This window comes from Fistularia commersonii, chromosome 23 (genome assembly GCF_037954325.1).
Source record: "Fistularia commersonii isolate RoL2024-O1a breed Wild chromosome 23, RoL_Fcom_v1.0, whole genome shotgun sequence".
Classification (NCBI taxonomy): Eukaryota; Metazoa; Chordata; class Actinopteri; order Syngnathiformes; family Fistulariidae; genus Fistularia; species Fistularia commersonii.
The window spans coordinates 5,216,428-5,237,513 of record NC_141306.1 but is presented as its reverse complement, the minus strand read 5'-3'; the positions used below and the strand labels follow the sequence as shown (position 1 = coordinate 5,237,513).

Here is a 21,086-nt window from a genome sequence, read left to right as displayed (position 1 = left end):
ACGGGCTTGGAATGGCGACTCCGCCTAAGACATTGATGTCCCGCCCCGCGCTCCCGCCTTTAAAATCCATTCTTGTACATCAGTTACTGTAGTTACATGTACATTTCCACTTGAATACAGAAGCTTACAGTAAGTGACACATTTTCATTTAGCGATTTAAATGAATACATTGAAACTACTCACTATCTTTGGAAGTGTTTGAAGCTTTTGAGCTGGAATGCAGGTGTTTATCATTTTACAGTGATGCTGATGGCTAATGCTAGCTTTTGTATCTTACTTGGTGTTGAGTTATGATTTTTTTTAACCAATCAAATGTACTAAAATAATCACAAAATTCAAATGGCAACCAAATACAAATAAACAAAATATGAAAGAGAGAGCGAAAAAATCGATGACATTGTTTTCTGAGTGTTAGTCAACAGTAAGATAAAGCCTTGTTCTCTCCTTATTTTTTATTTTCGCAAATTTTCAAGGATCCTGATTGGACTTCAATACCTTCCTTGCAGGCTGCCTGCACGCCAAGCTGCTACAGCTGCAGGTACCCCATCCCATCTGCGAGTGGATGAAAGACTTTCTCACCAAGACGACCAAAAAAGTGCGGGATGCCAGCCGTCTGTTGGCCCCTCTTACCACCAACACCAGAGCTCCACACGTCCGTGTCCTTTCTTTTAATCTATTCTCCTTGTGCACCTCCAGCCGCTCCATCCATCAAGCCGGTGAAGTTTGTTGATGACGACACAGTCCCGGGCCTTATCTAGGATAATGATGCGTAAACTTACAGGGACAAGGTGTCACAGCTGGCAGCAACGTGTGCAGGTAACAAACTTAACATCAAAAAGACAGAGATGGTTATGGACTTTGGTAGACACTCACCGTCCCAACTCCCGTTGTTCACCAACAATTCTGCAGTATGAACGGTGGATTCTGCAGACTTTAGTCAAGCAGGCACAACAGAGGATGTTCTTACTCAGGCTGCAAGAGGAATGTCTCCTCCAGGTTTCGCACCTAATTCTACAGGGCCACCATCAAGAGAGTCCTCACCTCCTCCATTATCGTGTGGTACCCTAGATGTTCACCAAACACAGACTTGAGCGCATTGTGTGAAAGTTCAGCTGTTTCATTGGCCACGAAAAGGAACCTGTTCTGCCAAAGCAAATCCAGACAACAGGCAGAAGGATATTGTGGACCCAACACATACTGCTCACTGCCGGCTCACAACCCTCCCATTGGGCTGTAGGTTCAGGTCCATCAGGGACAAAACCACCAGACATTTGAACAGTTTTTCCCTGCAGGTATCACCTTCCTCAACTAATCCTCGTAGTCCCCCATCCCTCACCATCCCCAAGGCACTTGTCCTTCTCATTATATGTTTATGCAACTTAAATTGTATATATTTCCAAAGCACAACCTATGCTTTTTTTTCTAAAAATTGAATGTTAAGATAACATTTCTTTTTCTCATAACTTATTCTCTCATTTAAATTTTTTTGGTATAGGGTGCTGTCTATTTGGTGAAGAGAGATTCTGAATATTCTGAACAAATGACAAATATTTGATCAAAATTTCAAAGCAGTGCTAAAATAGAGATGTAATTAATTTTGAAAAACAAAATTCTTGGAATATACTTTAAATCACGAGGAAATAATGTAAATACCAATGATCACTTATAATATAATATAATACAATATAATATAATATAATATATTTACTGATTGACTGTTGTGCATTTGCATGTACTGTAGTGCCTTTTATTGCCACTGGGAGGCTCAGTCTGCCAAAATGAATCTACGGGCACTGGCCTCAACTTTGAATTAGAGTAAATATGACTTTACAGTTTTGTTCACTTCCCATTTATGCCACGTGGGTTCATGAAATTAAGCTAAATGTATTTGTTTTAACAGAGCTGCATTGTGTTTTACTTGCACTGCAGCAAGTAGCTGTGCTGCTGTCAACCTGATTTTTAACATTCTTTCAGGCTAGTCGGGGTATTTTGTCAGGTCTCGAAGTTTCATGTTCTGTTAATTTTTGAGCCATGTTTTGGGTTGCGGTTCTATTGTGTGGTTCTCTGTGGTAGTATTTCTTATTGTGACACAATGTTCATTAACTCACCATGACAGGAACCCTTGCAGACTTTAATGACACACAACTTGTGGTTGTTTTCTGAGTGTTAGTCAACAATAACCTTTATGCTGATGAGTTTGTTGTGTACAGAATTTATGAAATCCAAGCTCTCTGAGTGTGCTTCGGTTACTTGCAGGTATGGCAGAGAATTTTATGTCAATTATGTTAATCTATTTGACATTCAAGTTGTGATAGTAATGGGTTTCATCTGTTGGAACACAATTACAGGGACAAAAGAGAAAAAGAAGAATGTTGTGGCAGCTCAAGTTAGATACATAAATAAATAAGTCTGGAGACAAATGCTACGGCAAGTCAGATTTATTATAACAGCATATCTTAACAAAGTTATTTAAAGGCCATTTGTCAAAACAAGTGATTAGATAGAAACACCTTTCGTGAGGCTCAATGAGCAACTCCATAAAATTTAATGACATGATGAAAGCATCCATCAACATAAATATCTTCAATCTGATTTACAAAGACAAAATCAGAAATTGTTTTCATGAAAATTTGCTAATTCCCTCCATTACCTCGCTGACAGATGGATTTCAGAAAGTAAATCATAGTGTCAGATTGGCAAACAGAACTGCAAATTCTTTACCAAAATAAATGACATAATTAATAATTTTACAAGAATTTCTCTAAAAAAATATTAACTTACAGATAAAGAAGCAAAAAACAAACAAAAAAATTGCAAATAATAGTCTCACATTTATAAAAGGCAGGCCATTTATCAAATTATTTTTTGTAACAATTACAGGTAGTATATTAGATTAATTTAAATTATTCAACTTGATTGTCATTTCAAATGTAAGGATACAGAGTAATGAAATGCAGTTAGCATCTAATCAGGAGTGCAAAAAGCCGAAGTGCATATGTACAGAAGGTGCAGCATTTACAGTAAAATGCAGTATCTGTAAATATTTCACATTCTGTATATGGAAGACTTATTGCAATATTTTAATTATTAAAATGCTTAAGTCAAATTGCATGTTGGGGGTGGGTGGGTTAGCACAAATACTTTGCAGGTTCGCCCTGGACCCATGCTCTAACCACATAGTTTTTGTGCAATCCTGCTGCAAGACAAGCAAACACACCAAAAGCATAGCCTCAGCGCCGTCTTCTCCTACAACACCACATTTCAAAGATGTTCTGGATGTTTTCACCCCCAAAATGGTGAAAAATAACAATTTGAACAGGAGACAAGGAAGAAGGAGTCTTTGGCTCAGCTCCCCCCAAACCAGTCCAGCGTCAGTTTGGTATCAAGACACTGGTACAAGGATTGGGAGTTGCCGCACCAAGAGAACCGGTTGCCAGACCAAACTGTTGGACTGGGCCTTTAAGAGCGGACTCTCCAGTCTGTCTGCACTTTGAGATCCTCTGATAAGACTGCTGGATTTCCCCCACTCCCCTTTCTGATATAATTCTTTGGCATGAAAATTCAATGGGCAAAGGGATTAAAAAAAGATATTCAATACTTCTTAATCGAAACACTTTTAATAAAAATACCTCATGTCACTTTAAAATAACATGGTGCCCTATCTCTTCATATTTGAAAAAAGTTTTAATTATTTCTGCCTGTGAAAACCCCCCTTCAAACTTCTGTTATAATTATTCCTATGAGAAAAGGATGAAAAAAAAGACAAATTATTTATTTTTTCTAAAATGAACTTATGAAGCTGCTGCACTTTAAAAACCTCAATTGATGCAAGAAATACTGAACATTTTAGAAACCACAAAATAATGTAGCACCTTTTCTACAACAAAGAACCACATGCCAAGTTCTTTGCAGACCAAGAGTGAAATACAGTAAAGCCAGAGAATGTATGTCAATTTTTGTATGGTCCTTAGTTTCAAACAGTGGAGAAGATTACTGAGCTGCAAGAGTAGGCTGAGCTGAGAGGAACCAGCTCTTTCAGAGACTTGAATTTTTACGGAAGTTGTTCAAATTACAAATCTTGGTGGATGCTGCGCACTTGCAAAAAAAAAGGAACCTCAAAGTTTTATGGACGAACCTTGCTATGAACGTAAAGAGCTCATGAAAAATATTTCTTAGTAAAAGCATTTAAAGACATTTTCTGGCTTGTAAAGTTCCTTACCTGTTTGTTTCAGAACCTCCCTCCAGGAACACAAAGCCATTTCCTCCCTCATCCTCGTTCCTCTTCACCCGTCCTCCCTCCTACAGCCTCATCCCGTCCTCTGATCCCGTCCACGTCCAAGACCCTCTATCTATCCTCCATCCCCCCCTCCTTCTTCCTCCCCATCACTTCGTCTCAGCCCCCCAAAATCTCAGTTCATCAGAGCGAGAGCCAATAGGGAGCAAGGCGGTAGGGTGAGGCACTTCCTCTGTGACAGGAAGCCAACAACAAACACCGAGAGACCACAATGGGGGGGTGGATAATGAGAACGAGAGATAAAGAGATGCAGATGTTTGATGGATCTAAATGGAGCTCAAGAGGCCAGGAAAAGGTCAATGCTAGATTTATATTGGAATTGAATCAAAGTGACTTTGCTGCTACCATATATGTATTTTCATCCTTATAGTTATGACAATATATCGGTAGTGAAATAAAGATAGGAAACCGGCATTGTGAAAATGGGAAATAGTTCACACTATTGACTCAAAACCATTGAAACCTCGTCAACATGGTTACAATAGATTTTTCAAGATGGCTTTATGAACCTGTTCAAATAATCAATAATTTTAAAATAAATTAAAAAAAGTACAAGAGAAGAAATATTTTACCTTAAGCAAAACTCTAAACTCTAAAACTAGAAAACAAAACAAAAAAAAAAAAATAGAATTATCAGGTCACCCCCCCCCATGATGTCTTGCTCATTTTTATGTTACTTCTTTTAAATGTTTAGGTAATTCATTCTGTAATTATATGATTCACAGGATATTCTCTCATTTCAATATAATTCAGTTTAGCATATAACTAAACAAGGCTTAATGGTAATAAGACCATTGCCCAAAATCAAGGCAAGGGACTAAAGTGTGTGGTTCAGTTTAAAAAAAAAAAAAGGTCATTTTTGGATAACCTCCTTGAACTGTTTGAATGTTAGGATGAAAAATACTTCCAGTATTTCCATGAGGTATGTATGTGATTTCAAATATTAATTTGACATAACTACCCCAACTTTTGCATGCAATTGAATTTTCATCCTTTGAAGCTAAAATCAGTATTATTAAACTACTGTGATTATTGATGATCTCTAAGTTATTCCTTTTGTGGTTTTAAAGAAATTATAGGTGCTCCATATCTATATGTTTTTTTTTCATTATTTCTTTTCAATTAGTGATCACATTATCATGTGATTTTGAAGATAATCAAATATATACTGCTCAAAAAATAAAGGGAACACTTAACAACACAATGTAACTCCAAGTCAATTACACTTATGTGAAATCAAACTGTCCGAGGAAGCAACACTGATTCAGTTTGACTTGTTTTACGGACATCACATCAACTCAGGACCAGCCTGTAGTGTGTTTTTCCACTTAAATTTTGAGTGTGACTCCAAATCCTGATCTCAATGGGTTAGTAAAAAAATAGATTTCCATGATAATGTTTGTGTGATTTTGTTGTCAGCACATTCAAGGATGTAAATAACATAGTATTAAATACGATTTTTTCATTGATTCAGATCTAGGATGAGTTAGTGTTCCCTTTACTTTTTTGAGCAGTGTATATGTAAGTGGACCTATGTTCTGCATAGTAACATGTTATGAACCCCTTGACTTCAATTTTTTTTTCAAGTACCCATGGCTACTAATGATCAAACATTCAGCTGGAATCATGATGGAAAATAATTGTGGTGAGATGGTCTGGGGCCGATGGACTGATTTGTTCAAAGGCAGGAGATAAAGAGGAGACGTGATAACTGCTGGGCGTGATGTCTGTGGGGGATTGTTGTTTATGAAGGAGGTCCAGTCCCACTATTATCTACTACAGCATCCTCTTCCACTCTCGACACATCATTAACTCTACACTGCATCCCCATGGCAACCAATCCACCTGAATATATCTGGCCTTATATGGTTTGGACTAGACCTAAAGATATGAAGAAGATGAGTCTGTAGGCGGGGAGGTATGTTCATGATGTTGGAATTCATGATTATCTTTTTTACTAAAATGAACATTTTTTGTAATGTTTTTTTTCCCAAAGACGGAGGATCCCAATGTGGAGGACACAGCAAATACATGCTTTGAAAATAATTACAATGCCACCGTGCAGAATAACAAATAAATTGAAAATGTTCTCATTACTGTAAGAATTCTATATTGACTCTTTCATTTCAAAAGACTCCCCTCATCAAAACAAAATGGAATATCCATATAATTTTTACCCCAAAATGTGTGTGTGTGTGTGTGTGTGTGTGTGTGTGTGTGTGTGTGTGTGTGTGTGTGCGTGTGTGTGCGTGCGTGTGTGCGTGCGTGTGTGGGTGTGTGTGTGTGTGTGTGCGTGCAAAAAATGATTACCCCTCACACAGTGTGGTCAGGAGGGCCTGGTCTGTTTAGTGGGAACCACTGATCAAAGATAATGAACACTGAAGCCAGATATAAGTTAGTCTTGTTCTATTGTTGTTAAACATATAGAAGCTCGGTATTGTCATCTCATCTCAAAGCAGTGAAAATGCATGCTAGTTAATGTATCTAAAGTCTTTGGCCGGCAACAATTTGGTGAGCACATCTGTTTGATGGAGCTCTATTTGCAATGGGTGTGGGGTGCTGCTGACAGGAAATCCACAGTCACATAGGCAGGAAATGCTGCAGTAGAGAGACTGAGAAATAAACAAGACATATAAAGGAAACTGCTGCTTGTTGAGAACAGGACAGACTCACCCTCCAAAGTGTTTCCTTTTCTGATGGTACCTGATGCAGCGAGGATGAGAAAATTTTAGATGGGAGATTCATCTTGAATCATTTTTTGGGATGGCAAACAAACAAACAAATGAACAATCCCCTAAACAAAAAACTAAATATGAATCAAAAATATTGCAATGCCTATGATGTTCTGTATCATTTCAGGGGGGCCAAGTGTTCCCCTTGTATACATGGTTATCATACCATATAAAAAAATAAAACAGAACAAACAAAGCCACAAAGCTGGAGTATGCAGTTTCTCTTTTTGCCCACTTTTGGGAAGCCATGTAAAATAGTAATGTGGCGTTGCAGGTGTCCTCTGGGATGTGAGGCAAGGACATCGGCCAAGGAACCGTAATAACTTTTAAAGAGGGCTTTTATATGCTAAGGGTTATTGAATTATGCCTGCGTTAAGCTGCACTTATGGTGTCAAGTGTTTAGTTAGCGTAAATGAAGTTACTTAAGTAGCCAGTCATTTTAATGGGGGTCTTCCGTTGTCCTGGGTTTGATTTGTTCAAAACAAAACGCCAACAGGAACAACACTCCTCATTGTCACTTTAAAATAGCAAAACCCATTACTTGCTCTAGTAGATATTTTGTCAAACTTATCAATTTCTCAGAAAGTTCACATGTTAGCACAAGCACAGCAAATGAGGATGCATGCATTGTCAAGTACTAATCTCAGAGTCACAGTAAGAATATCATTGAATAATATCAAGTGCATATTTTGAATCGCAGCTGACTATCAATATTAAAAGAATATTAAAACAATATTAAAACAACAACAACAACCATATATGATATATTATTATTAAATTGGCTGGCCTGAGAACACTTTGGGATCCCCCAGAAGAGCTGTGCAATGTGGCTCGGGAGAGGGAAGTCTGGGCCTCCCTGTTCCGGCTGCTGCCCCTGTGACACAACTTAGGATAAGTGGCAGAATCTGGATGGATTATTATTAAATTGATGATAAGAAGAACTGCAATCTTTTGAATAGTGATAGTGGTGGGAGCTACAAGCATAGTATAATTTCAAAGATTTGATAGATCATCACTGAACACAAGATGGCAGTATATCTGTACACTTACCAGCAACAGTCTCAAAAGAAGAGTGTGGCGACGGCGAAGAAGAAGAAGAAGAAGAAATTATTGTTATTATTTTCGGTACCGCTCTAACACCACAGAAGCTATCACTAACCGTTCTATAAATATATTTTTCAATTCATTGTTTTTCAATAGACTCGTCTCCTGGTGTGTGATCCGTACGAGCATAGCTAGCATCTAATGTCACCGTTGAACAGCATCATTGTCGCTCCGTATTAGTTTTCTCGTTTGTTGATTTTAGGAGACTAAGCTAGCTGCTCACTAAAGTTAACCAGGTAAAATAAGAAAAATGACTCGTCATGGGAAGAATTGCACGGCGGGAGCGGTTTACACATACCACGAGAAGAGGAAGGACACGGGTGAGAACGCATCTCCAAGCTAATGCTAACGTCTCACTCAGATGCTAAATCGTTGGATTCATGACGTAATGATCACTATCTATCTATCTATCTATCTATCTATCTATCTATCTATCTATCTATCTATCTATCTATCTATCTATCTATCTATCTATCTATCTATCTATCTATCTATCTATCTATCTATCTATCTATCTATCTATCTATCTATCTATCGCCTTTAATTTTGGTGTATGTTGTTTGTTGAAAGATAGACAGAAAACTCAGATGATAATCTTCAGAAAAGTACTTTAGCACTATCTAATGTTAGCCAATATTTACATCATATGTATAACATTAAGTGATTTTTGTTTTTATTTATTTATTTTTTTATGTTAGTTTCGAGACATGAAATTGTTGCATTCATTTTACAGTAGATATTTAAAGTTGGTTTAAATGGAACCAATGGAGTTGACTCCACTGATTGCTCCTGAATTGAATCAAATTATATCATGACAGTTTTTGTGTCATCATAATACACTGTAGCGTCCAATGTGTGTATTTTTTTTTTTTTTTTTTTTATATCTTGGTTAACCACTGGAATTCACACTATTTATTCACTCGCTGTCCAGCGGCGTCTGGTTACGGGACACAAAGCATCCGACTTGGCAAAGATGCCATCAAAGACTTTGACTGCTGCTGTCTGTCTCTGCAGCCCTGCAAGGATCCTGTGGTGACGTAAGTTTGTCCCTCATTCACAAATGGGGATAAACCACAAAATTTGTTTTTTTTTTCATTTGAGATGGGAAATTCTTTATTTTTACAATTTTTTTAAATGACCTTCCTTAAAAAAGTCGGGTTAACTGATTTTTCTTTTTTCCATACCTACAAGTGATATATATGAATTACATGAATTTTAATCCTGATACATTTCCCCCTCAGCCCAGATGGATACCTGTATGAAAAACAGGCCATTCTGGAATACATTCTGCACAAAAAGACAGAAATTGCCAAAAAAATGAAGGTGGGTCCTTTTTATCAATTTGGTTTCTTTCATCAGTTTGATCATGTTTAGCGTCTTGAAAGTGTCCGATGAATTGTATGTTGTCATTGAACAAAGGAAAAATCTAGGCCTCTTCTATTTCTATCAAATCAGTTCAAGGCAGTGATTTGCCCTTCATACTATGAGACAGCTGTCTATTCCTCTTTATAACTTATACCTTAATACCTCTTGATAACCTACTGGCTTAGTTAATGTGTGTTGGTTTTATTCAGGACGGGGTAATTTTGCGTCACTATCTGCAATGCTTTCATGCTAAATGTTTGTTGCTAACTTCTTCACGGCAATATGGTAGTCGCTAACGTTCTGTGATCCGTTAAATACATTAACACAGTTGAATTTAATTGTTTTTATTTAATTCTTTAATTGTTTAATTCATGTTGAATCTAATTGGCGAGTGTGAAACCAGCTACTACCCGTTGTACACCTGAGAGGACACATTGCAATCTCAGAATGCTTTTTGTTTAAATGTTAAGGCGTATGAGAAGCAAAAGCAAGCACAGAAGAGCAGCAGCCACCTGGAATCTAAGTCAGAGGAAAGAGAGCGAGTGGAGCGGTTCAAAACCAGGGAGAACAGCATCGTGTCTAAACCCATCAACCCCTTCATCACTGGTACGTGTTGACGGATGCCAACAACGTCAGTGATCCTAAGACATTTGCATTTTCCCAGAACAGACTGACAACAAAGATCCAGTTCTGCAGATTTGACAGTTCTTTTTAATTATTTTGTCCGAACAGTCAAAAAAATCAAAAGAATAGTGTGATCACATGTTGCATTTTGTACAGATGGTCTGGCTTTAAAACCCCAAACAGCTCAGATGGGATTTATTTTCATTACTCACATCCAAATGTTGAATCACGAGGCCACCTTCAGGTTGACAGATCGACCAGAAACCATGCTGATACTAACGGATTAATACCAGGGTTTATATTAGTCACAAGACAAGTTCTGCCTTGCTGTTCAACAGTCAAACACACACTCATAGTACTGTACTAAGACAGTAAAATGCTAATACTATGTGAATATGGTTTAAATCAACAAGATCATTTTGTATTTTTCTACCCTCAGGACAGGGCAAAGCAGGTGAAAAGGGCAACACAGAGAGCAGCCCAGTAGAGCCGTCTGGAAGTGCTCCTGCTGCCTCCTCCAGCCAAAGTCTTCCCAGTTTCTGGATCCCGTCCCTGACCCCCGAAGCCAAACCCACCCTGCTCAAGAAACCAGTACGTGCCTCCGAACCCGCTTTTTTTTTTTAATTTTTTTTTTAATCAGACAATGTTTCTGTGTAAACACTAAAATAGTGTCAATTTTTTTGGGGGAAATTTGATCAAAAAACTCCACATTACAATAAGGTACTTTGATAATAAATTACACTGTGGGTTCTTGTCCTGTCGAGCCTGTAGCCAACATTTATAGGGTGATTTTTGGTTATTTTTACATCTATTGAACTTTTTTCTAAATAAGGAAATACTTTGATGAAGGTATTTCGGCGAACACACCCTGCTTTACTGCTGTCTGCTGTCACTGTTCTCTTCAAAAATGTTTTGTCCTCACAGTTCTCACAGGTCCTGGATAATTTGTGACCTAATCTACGGTCGTGGGAAACGCATGAAAAACGACAGAAAAAGCAAAAATGTTTTGAGAAGCCATGTGTTGACTTACAAATAATATAAACATTCTCTTGTTTTCTGAGTGCCTCAAAACAGACTCTTTCTTGATGTTCATATATAATGCTTTGGATAGTATTAACATTTGAATTGTAACATTATATTACATAATAGTGGCACATAAACACGCGGTTTACTTTACTAAACAACAATAATGACGTGACATTAAAATGTGTCCTTGGACATTCACCTGCTTGTTCGTCTGTATGGTAAATGTTGAGTCTGATTTTCTGTCATTAAGTGACAACACCTTCCCACTTAAACAAGACTAAACTAAATAAATGTTCTCTTCTTTTGTCTACTATCACATTTGTCAGAGTAAAACTGTGTCATGTCCCATGTCTGGGCGTCCTATCAAGATGAACGAGCTCATCACAGTGCGATTCACCCCAATGGACCCGAGCCTGGACCGAGTGGCCCTGCTTACCCGCCAGGTCCGTCCATGTCAACACTCTGTTGTGATGGGAAGCAGCTGGAAGTCTCATTTCAAGCAGTGATGAGAATTTATTCTGACAGTTGAAATCCTCAAAAAGTAATGACAGAGTCTTGACAATGTAGTCATGGAAAATCCATGATAAACGAGAGAAAAGGGAAAATGTCTTGAAATAGATATTGAAATATTCCTCTATCTTTATGCCAGTGTTCCCAAATCAACTCCGTAAACTGTTTTCTTCGTAGGAGTATTAATGGTATGTTCCAAATGTCTCCCTCAGGACAGATATGTCTGTGCTGTGACCAGAGACGTCCTTGGCAACAGTGTCCCCTGTGCCGTCCTGCGGCCATCGTGAGTATCACCACGCCTGTTTGCCCCGCCAACTCCATTCTTTACACGCAGCAATGGGCTTTTTTTTCCAAAACGTCCCTCTTTCCTGTGCTCAGGGGGGCAGTGGTGACACAGGAGTGTGTGGAGAAGTTGATCAAGAAGGACATGATCGACCCTATGACTGGAGACAAACTCACAGACAGAGACATCATACTGCTCCAGAGGGTTGGTTCCAGAATCTGTTTCTGCATCTTTACCCTCTGTGACTTTAAATTGTTTAATTCATCTACATTCTCGAATTCATCAGTTTATCTCCCCGATCACTATTTGTGAGTTATATTTATGCATGATTTACATCATGCAACAACATCCATTTAAATAACCTAGTTTCATGGTGGATGAGCCTTCCAAGTCATGAGATCACATCGCCCTCCTCAGGCGATTGCAAGAGATGAAGTTGTGGTAAAAGTCAGTTCATAATTGAAATCACAACGGCCAAATTTCAGCTGATATTCCCTTCGATTGCGTTCAGGAAGTTACTTTAAAATAGCGTGAATATAAATCTTACACTGAACATGCCGGAATGATTCTTGATCAAAAAAGAGAATATTTGTGTTTTCTGCACACCAACTATCTAGTTTGCCTCTAAAGGGAAAAATTGTGGGGCTGATGGTCCATTTTGTTCTCCAACAGGGTGGAACAGGATTTGCTGCCTCCGGCGTCGATCTCCGTGCCAAAGAGGCTCGACCAGTGATGCAAGTGTGAGACCGCAGGGAATGGAAGACATTAACTCTATCACAAGGATTTTGCCAGTATGTGACCAGTACTTGTTTTACGACTTCACCTTTACTTAGTTTGGTTGAACATGTTGTTGCTCCTTTATTTGCAGATAGCTTTTTTTTTTTTTTTCAAATTTCAATATTTTGTCAGGCAGGGGAAAACCCAAATACCATGTATGAACTTTTATAACTGTGCCATGTCAGGCTTTGGTGGACGTTCCTCTTTTTTGCAAAGAAAGAAAGGACGCAATGGCCTTTTTTTTAATTTCCAGTCCTGTAAGGGGGCAGTGTACAGTTGGAACGTGTGCTGTTTTAATTCTATCCTGTTTATTCTGGCTGAATTCCAATAAAAGTAACTGGAGCACAAAAAGGGATGCATAATTTTCTTCCTGTTTCATTAGTTGTAAAATGCTGTGATATTTTTGCTCTAATCTTTTAATAACTTTGATGTCTCACTGGGTTACAACTGGCCACGATGAAGCTGAAAAATAGACTGTAATATCAAGGCATTGCAGTCTGGTTGAGTCCTTTTCATTTAGGTCATTTTTTCTACTTATTATTTATAGAATTGATCAGCAATGGAATCAACAAAGGCTAACATGAAATAGAAGTATAATGGAGGACATTTTTTTTAAATATACCAGAGATTCAGTGGAATATTGTCCCTGAAAATAACTAACAATTTTCTGACTTTTTCTTAGAAAATGAAAATGATTTTTCTAGCCACTTTGACGTTAGCAAAACTATTGTGAATAAACTACACCTTTTGACCTTTTGTCATCTCATGGTGACTCTACTGGACATTTACAATTCTGTTTGAATGTTTCACAATTAACATCACACCCCAAAGTAAATTTAAATCAGTAACTGATTCACCATTCACCATTCAATATACTTTTTATCTCCTTTTAATTGCCACACAGAAAGTTCAGGTGAAACTTCAGTTTTGGTGGTTTGTTCGATCCTTACTGGATTCTCTTGAAACCAAATAAATATATTTTGTTAGAGTTCATCATGGCCGTAGTCCGTCATACCTCCATAATCAGTGATGGTGCTGATCTTGATGAAGTCAAGATTATCGAGGAGCTCAGAAAGAGTGAGAAGGCCATCCTAGCAAGCAGAGGACAGGGAAGGAAATATATTCATTAGAAACAACCAAGTTAAAACACAGTATATAGTTACACCACAAATTTATCAAAGTGTTGTTTTCCAATGTTTGTGTAATTACTATGTATGTGTCTTGATTTAGAACTTGTCAGGCCAACATTGTATTTCATTCCATAAATATGTTCTCATTTCTTTGGTTCAAAGTCAGTGATGTTTTTCTGCATTAAAGTCCACATTTCACAAAATCTCAATTTAAAAAAAAAACAAGAACAATATGCAATATAGATGAACATAATCCTAATGAACACATTCCTCTGTACACGACCCTGTACTACAATTGCTACTCTCTATCTGTGATGCTCACACAGGGTGCTTTTAAAAACATGTTTTAGAATGATTAAAACTCAAGTTTTAACTGAAGTATATAAAAATGAATACTGCTAAAATGACTCCCACATATTACCTCTTTCTGAAATCTAATCACAAATGAATGAAATAATGAATCCAACCTGAAACTAAATTCGCCATGATTTAGTTTGTTCATTTCAAACTTAACCATTAAAAGAAACATACTCTAGTTTTAAATGGTAGTTTTAATGAAGCAACAATTTGATATATACCTCTGATTTTTCTGGTAGTTTTCTCTATTGAATTTGCAGTGACGTCTTAGCAATAGGTCCTTGTTATGTGATCCCACACCCTAGATTCAACCTATTTTCCCTGGCTTTACGATATTCTTCCAAGGACACATTAAATTTGTTACTCTCTACTACTCATTATTTTTGTGGTTATACATGTTCACTTCTAAAATTAACACAAATCTAGGAGACCGCTGTTTTGAATTATTTCCTCTTGTACATGTACATTACGTGCATTGGAATTGAAAGAGTTTGGATCAAGACTAAAAAAAAAGAAAAAACAACATATGTAGAAAAGGTTTTATTTCCTGGACAAACCAGAAACAGTAGCACAGTCCTTTTAGTCACAGACGTCCTTCTCCCTCTGATGTGCCATTACACTGACGCGATGCCTGATTGGTGGAACCAGGGCCTTTTACCATGAAGCAGGATCTGTTTGTCACCACGGTAACAGATGCAGTAGACCTAATCCACTCCGCTGACTTTGGTGCAATTTCAATGTTCTTTAGAATATGGAATATGGATTAATAGTCCCAGTGTAAGAGTGTTTTCTTTCAGGGAGCTGTTTGTTTTTCATATATATAAATGAACCCACAATGAGGCATAGTTGATTTAAAAGGCTAATCTGACATGGTTAATCTTACAAAGAGTTCTCTTGGAGGCATCCTGGATTTGGTGAACCTGCTTCATAAGAGAGGGCCCTGGCATTTCTCTTTTGCAGATTTTATCTCGCAAAAAACTCCTGTTGGTGTGTTAAGCCACAATGATGGCATCGCTTCAGCTGGACGACGATGTCCACAGATTATGCTACTACCTAATTTTGATATTTTGATGACACAGATTTTCACTGGACAATAGGTAAAAAAACATCAACTGCACATGCTGAAAAAACAGATATGTGTGTGGGGTTATAAGCATCTCCTGAGTTCACATACACGGTATGTGACTGCATGCTGTATCTGACAGATCTGTGCTTGTGTGAACATCGAACATGTAAACCATTAAATCTCCTGCCAGCAAAAAACGTGAATTAAACACCCCGCTGATCTCCTCCTAGGACACGATGGTTCATCAAAGTTCGTCGTGTCTCTTTGTTAGATCTTCGCCGTAATTGGTGGCCTGGCTTCCCACAAACATGTTCCAGTTGGCCAGAATTTCCTTCCTGGTTATTTTCTCGTCCTGATGTTACATCATCACATTGTGACAGAGATTGGTAATATTGAGGGGAATCACAGGGAGGTGATGGGGGGGAAAGAAGGGAGAAAGAGAAGGCAAGAAAGGGGGAAGACTGTTAATAATTAGGCCACAATTACAGCAATTATGATTGATTAATACCTATTACACAACAATCACATGTGGACAAAGTGTGTGAGAGGAAACAGTGGCGGATCTACCTTGTCCGTGTCTGTTTCATGGATCAAGTGTTTGGCTTCGTTGTCGGCATGATCGATCTCGCCTGGCAGGACCCAGTGGGCCACCTCCTCACTGTCCAGGTAGCCATCCTGTGCAAATGCATGACTGAGTTACTGAGGAAGTGACCAAAAAGAAAAACATCTGAGGTTGCCTGGAAACACACAAGTGCATTATCAGGTCACTGTTACAGGACACCTGTTCCTTTGCAGAGAACCCCGTCCCCACTTGCATACACACACACTGAAATAAATCACCATACGAAATGAAACACCATGACTTAGATCACACATAATGACACGCAGGCTTCAAAACATTACAACACTGTCATAACAATTAAAAAGGTATCTTGAGCTTAGTAGTTTCTGAGCTCTTATTTTGAGAGGACAGAAGGTGCTACAGTGTGGACATGGGATTGTGTGTGGATTATCTGACAGAAGGGAAATAAGTGAGACACAAAGCACTTAAACCGACTCAGCTATCTGTTTTTACCTTGTTGGCGTCTCTGATCTCTAGGAAGTGTTTCTTCTCAGTCTGAACCCAGTCGGGTTCACTTTCCCCCGCCTCTGGTGAGTACATATCCCCTGCAGGCCAACACACAAATTAAACATGGCCTCGTTTCTTACTAGAAAGCGATCCAGCAGTCGATCCCCTGTTGTTACCTGGTACCTGTTGTTACCTACCGATATACTCGTTGAGGTCAACCTTGCCATCCCCGTTCTTGTCAATGTCCTCGACCGTTTCCTGTGGGAGGGCATTGTTTATTGTCTTGATGATGCATCTTTGCTGAAACGCTCATAAAAACTTAAGTCATGCTGAGAGAAATTCCAGATCCAGGGGGTTTCAAAGTAATATAAATGAGGCATAATGGATAGAGAAAAAAGTTTTGGAAAAAAAAAAAAAATCAGAGGACGTAATAAATCAAAGGATTGTTTTTTGCACTTTGCATTTTAGAAATATTTTCTTTGGCTCTATATTTTTAATTTCTTTTGTAAAGTTTTTCCTATGGAAGAACCTCGTCAGCAAGAAATCCTGAGAAAAAAGCATTTCACCTAAACGGCCAGTGCTATGAAATAACCTGAAATAAGAACTGAAGTGTGGCACCTTGAATATACTGTTAGGGGCCTGTATTTTTGGGAGCCCCAGACCTGGGGAGCGTGAGTGTTCTATGAAAAGTGTTATGACTTCTGCTGTCAGAGAAAAGACTTCACCTGCACGACCAGATCTTTCATGTAATCATACTCCTCGGGGTGAAGGAAGGCAGTGAACTCCTCACGGGTAGCGATGCCGTCACCATCACGGTCGGCTTTCTTGAAACGCCGCTCGTCCCGTGTTAGCATGGCTTTGTAGGTGGCTTTGTCTTCAACATCATCAAATTCCTCATCTGGAAAAGGCATTTGGAATCATTACGGGCTTGTGAAGGGTTTTTGTGAAGTCTCTAAAACCCAGTGTGGTTCCGGTTCTAATCCTGAGATAGGCAATTCTTTTAGGTCTAAAGGCTGCTTAATTTAGCAAGAGACCTAACCATCTGGCAGAAATTACTTTCTATGGTCTGGACAGTAATGAGGCTAAATATTCAACAGCAATCAAAAAAGATGATTAAAATTTAACAGAAAAAACTGTGCAGAGATGTGGTTCTCTCCTTTGTACTGCATCTATGAAATGACAGTGAAAGGTAACCATGGTAACTAAGGCACAGTTGAGCTTTCGTGTGAAAGTAACTATAAGTGGAGCCACATTTTATAATCTTGGAGAACCAAAGAGCACAGAGGCAGGTTCTTTCGGTTTAGACGGCTCACTGAGCCCCCCAGTGACCAAAGCCAGAAGTACATAATGATTCCAGTGACATAGCTAAATGTATCTAAAGGGTTCAAAAAAAAGAAGAAAATAATAATAAAAAAAATAATAGAATGAAATAAATAATAAAAATAAAAAGTCTGAAAAATTCAAAGAAAAAAAAGGTGCTAAAAGTTAAGCAATCGAAATTTCAAGGGACGGTGGATTGATGGAAATCTTTTAAAAAAGGAAGAAGCAATTCGGCAAAAAAATGAAATTACGGACTGACTGTAAAAGTAAAAGTTCAACATTTTTCCATTTTTGCTTAGGACAGTAAATATTATGCAGCTATATATGAGACTTTTGTTTGTGCATAAACTGAGCCCATAAGCCTTCAGTCTGATGGACATGATTAAAAATGACGCATAAGGTGATGTACCAATGTAGTATCCGTAGGTGGTGTTCTTATACTCCTCCCAGGCGATCTTGTCATCTTGGTTTTTGTCATAGTCCTTCCAGTGTTTGTTGACGTTTTCCTCGATGTAGCGCCTCTGACGGTGTTTGATCCAGTAGTGCAGCTCAGCGTGGTTGATGTAGCCGTCTTTGTTAGTGTCGATACGTTCCACAATCTTCCTGTGGGGTGAGATCAGGGTCAGAACACGAGATACCCAGGATAACAATAAAGCGATTCACTTACTACGGTACTTTCCGCTCACATAGAATGTTAAGTACTTAATTCTGGTATTTCTCTTTCACGGCAGATGAGTAAACCTCGCTTGTGTCTAATTCTCAAGGATTTTTTCTTCATTCTGCATGTACAGTCATATTGATATAGAAAATAAAAACTTAGTATCATGTTTTCACAGTACTCTCTCAACAGAACCTACGCCAGTTTGGCTTTGCTCTCCTCAGGAGTCAGCTGGTCAAAGGTTTTGGCCTCCTCCTTTCCCAAGAAGGCTTCGTGGTCATATTGGAAATCGTGGGCGTCATCGTGGGCATGGTCGCTTAGCTTGGCTTGGTGATGGACACGCTTCTCCTGAGCAGGGACAGCGAAGGCCACAGCGGCCAGGATGCAGAGTGGCGCCAGTAATCTCACCAACATGATGGAGAATGATGGACTCTTTCTGTAATGTATTTCTGACAATTAGGACAAATTATTGCCATTGTTCAGCCAAAGTTGTGGCTGCTTTCAGAAAATGTATCAATAATTTCCGTCTATCTTCCTGGTAACTTTCAGGCAATTTGTTGCAGATTTTTTTTTTGTTCAATTTCTTGATTATCCAGGGTTGTTTTGCGGATTGTCAGGGAATTCAGCTAATATTCTGGGTTTAACCATATAACATTTTTAGTCGATCAGCATGGCCCCCATTTGTCTCTCACACCACCCACTTGAGGAAGAGCTCTTTCTGAAAGCCTACAAGTGAGGCCGGTTGTTATGATCAAACCAAAATATAAGGTGGAGGGAAGTAAAGCAGTGAAATAATAAAATAATATCTCATCTGACTCTGAAGACTCTGTATCCCCTTCATTTCCTGGGTTATTTTTTTCATCTGCTCAGAAAGGTCTCTGCAACATGTTCTAACAGAGCAGATCCTCTTATGAAATCCTGCTTGGCACAGCTGGACATTTATTCAGTCGACAGGCCTGAGATATGACCCACATTCAGGTCAACGGCAAACTGATCTCAGAAATGTGACATTTATTGGATAAATCATTTATACAGACCCAGATGATGTGAGAACAAATGGGATTCGAACAAGACAAGGGCAGCTGGTCTTTGGAGTCAGAAATCATGTCAATGGCATGGAGTTGAGGAGGAGGATGAGGAGAATCAGATCAGGGGTTCTCCTGCTTCTCAGTTCTCCACCTCTGAACTCCAGGAACGAGACATTCAAGAACATCAATGTGCCTGAAAATGTTAAAGCCTGTAAGACTTGAATTTTGAATAAAACACACCTTATTTTCCCATAAAAATATTAAGCTTTTTCCTCTAAAAGCAGTGTGCAAAACCTGAAATCTTGCTGAACTTAAATGAAAGGCAAGTAAATACTTTGCAAGTCTTACAACAGTTATTTTCTATTTTAGTCAGTTAGACCCTCCCTTCCACCCCACCCCTCTGATCCAAGTTAGTATTAAGAATATAAATGCTAAAAAATAACTTTTGAAGAGTTGAACCTGACACTCATTTAATCGTAATTGACATCTTAAATGACAGAAAACTATCTAAATGTGGAAAAGTCGATTTGATGAAGTGATGACTCCCCATGTCCTGTCTCAGGATCCTTCAAGACTTCTGGAAGATGCTAATAAAAACCCTCCAGCTCTGAACTCAGTGGAGCCACAAAACCTTAAAAATAACAAGTAACTAAGAACACGAGTTACTTGCCGGTTCATAAGTCCCCAAATAACCAAGAAAAAGCCACTAACTCACCACTTTCTTGAAAAACGGGACACCTCCCAGCAAAATTCGCGAGTTGTAGAAATCGAAGTCCGCGTTGGCACTCTGTACCTTTAAATAATAGTTTTCGGAAGGCGGGATTTTCTCCCCAATGAGCCAATAAGAGGAGCCCCTTTGGGGAGTCTAGCCAATGACGTTTAGCCTGTTGTAATTTGGTCCTTTACATTGAATCCTTATTGGCGGAGAACCGCCACGTTGTCACGCAACTTCTCGGGAACTACAAGTCGCGACTACAACCCAAATGAAGTGCCACGAGAGGAGGGAAATACAATATCTAGCAGTTGATTGATTATAAAGGGAGAAAAAAAAGAACATATAATGGCACGTAACACATGTATTGATGAAAAGAGCATGCTATCAAAAGTCGGGGAAAACTCTTTGGTTATCCTTTCAAAATGTAAGGGTTTAGTTGCTACATACATTATTCTCAGCCAACTTCCTTTATGTCCTTTTATGTCCATATGTTACACATTTATTTTATCCCAAATGAATAAATAATAAGAAATATTAAAAGGCAATCGACATTGTCCACATATATTTTCATCAGTTTCACCCTCTGAATCCACAGTAGTAGCTCTTGTTCTTTAGTGTTCTGGTCAGAGAAGCTCAGGTGCTGCACTAAGTTCCTGCTGAGTCATTGCCACCTCAGAGGTTTCATTGACCTATGTAAAAACAAACTAAAGGACTTTACTCACGAGGGATTGAAGAAAATATTCAAAATTATCATATCTAATAAATAATCAAACAAACAAAAAAAAAACAACCCATGACTAAGGGATGACCAATAACAGTTTTGGTCAATATCGTCTGATATTAAGGTTATGTTAGTTTATGTTTCATTAAGAGAAATGGTTTAAAGCTAGGTAACAACTATGTTTCAAATTCGTTTAACATTTATGCTAAAGATTTATGTGATGTGTAAACTAAAAGTTAACGCAACATCTTTAAGTTGGTTGATATGAAATGTTATGTTTGGCTAACATGCAATGTAAAGGTTTGCT

General features: G+C 38.4%; 2 protein-coding genes across 5 annotated transcripts; one reads left to right on the top strand and one right to left on the bottom strand.

Moving 5' to 3' along the window:
- Positions 1 to 8,098: 8,098 nt before the first annotated feature.
- nosip (nitric oxide synthase interacting protein) lies at positions 8,099 to 13,066 on the top strand. Its single transcript, XM_086170802.1, has 9 exons — positions 8,099 to 8,450; positions 9,062 to 9,167; positions 9,372 to 9,453; positions 9,966 to 10,101; positions 10,559 to 10,710; positions 11,472 to 11,588; positions 11,868 to 11,938; positions 12,034 to 12,142; positions 12,611 to 13,066. Exons 1-9 carry the CDS (start codon positions 8,381 to 8,383, stop codon positions 12,680 to 12,682), a joined length of 915 nt encoding a protein of 304 aa, XP_086026928.1. The 5' UTR covers positions 8,099 to 8,380; the 3' UTR covers positions 12,683 to 13,066.
- Positions 13,067 to 13,580: 514 nt separating this feature from the next.
- Positions 13,581 to 20,136, bottom strand: rcn3 (reticulocalbin 3, EF-hand calcium binding domain). 4 transcript variants are annotated; one of them, XM_086170800.1, is made up of 8 exons: positions 20,059 to 20,123; positions 18,515 to 18,751; positions 18,067 to 18,260; positions 17,063 to 17,235; positions 16,535 to 16,595; positions 16,344 to 16,435; positions 15,836 to 15,943; positions 13,581 to 13,806 (listed from the first exon to the last, which is right to left on the bottom strand). In XM_086170800.1, exons 2-8 carry the CDS (start codon positions 18,727 to 18,729, stop codon positions 13,699 to 13,701), a joined length of 951 nt encoding a protein of 316 aa, XP_086026926.1. In that variant the 5' UTR covers positions 18,730 to 18,751; positions 20,059 to 20,123; the 3' UTR covers positions 13,581 to 13,698. The 4 variants fall into 4 exon arrangements, with proteins under 4 accessions (XP_086026926.1, XP_086026927.1, XP_086026924.1 ...); XM_086170801.1 differs by lacking the exon at positions 13,581 to 13,806 and adding an exon at positions 14,730 to 15,620 and having other exon boundaries at positions 18,515 to 18,764; positions 20,059 to 20,136; XM_086170798.1 differs by lacking the exon at positions 13,581 to 13,806 and adding an exon at positions 14,730 to 15,620.
- Positions 20,137 to 21,086: the final 950 nt, after the last annotated feature.

Bases quoted from the DNA above. Each gene is read 5' to 3' on its own strand.
- rcn3 (XM_086170801.1), bottom strand. From the start codon at position 18,729: ATGTTGGTGAGATTACTGGCGCCACTCTGCATCCTGGCCGCTGTGGCC. The intron at 18,261-18,514 runs GTAGGTTCTGTT...CTCACCCCACAG, and splicing joins GAGAGCAAAGCCAAACTGGC to GAAGATTGTGGAACGTATCG. The intron at 15,944-16,343 runs GTAAAAACAGAT...GCATTTGCACAG, and splicing joins AGATCAGAGACGCCAACAAG to GATGGCTACCTGGACAGTGA.
- nosip (XM_086170802.1), top strand. From the start codon at position 8,381: ATGACTCGTCATGGGAAGAATTGCACGGCGGGAGCGGTTTACACATAC. The intron at 9,168-9,371 runs GTAAGTTTGTCC...TTTCCCCCTCAG, and splicing joins TGCAAGGATCCTGTGGTGAC to CCCAGATGGATACCTGTATG. The intron at 11,939-12,033 runs GTGAGTATCACC...TCCTGTGCTCAG, and splicing joins TGTGCCGTCCTGCGGCCATC to GGGGGCAGTGGTGACACAGG.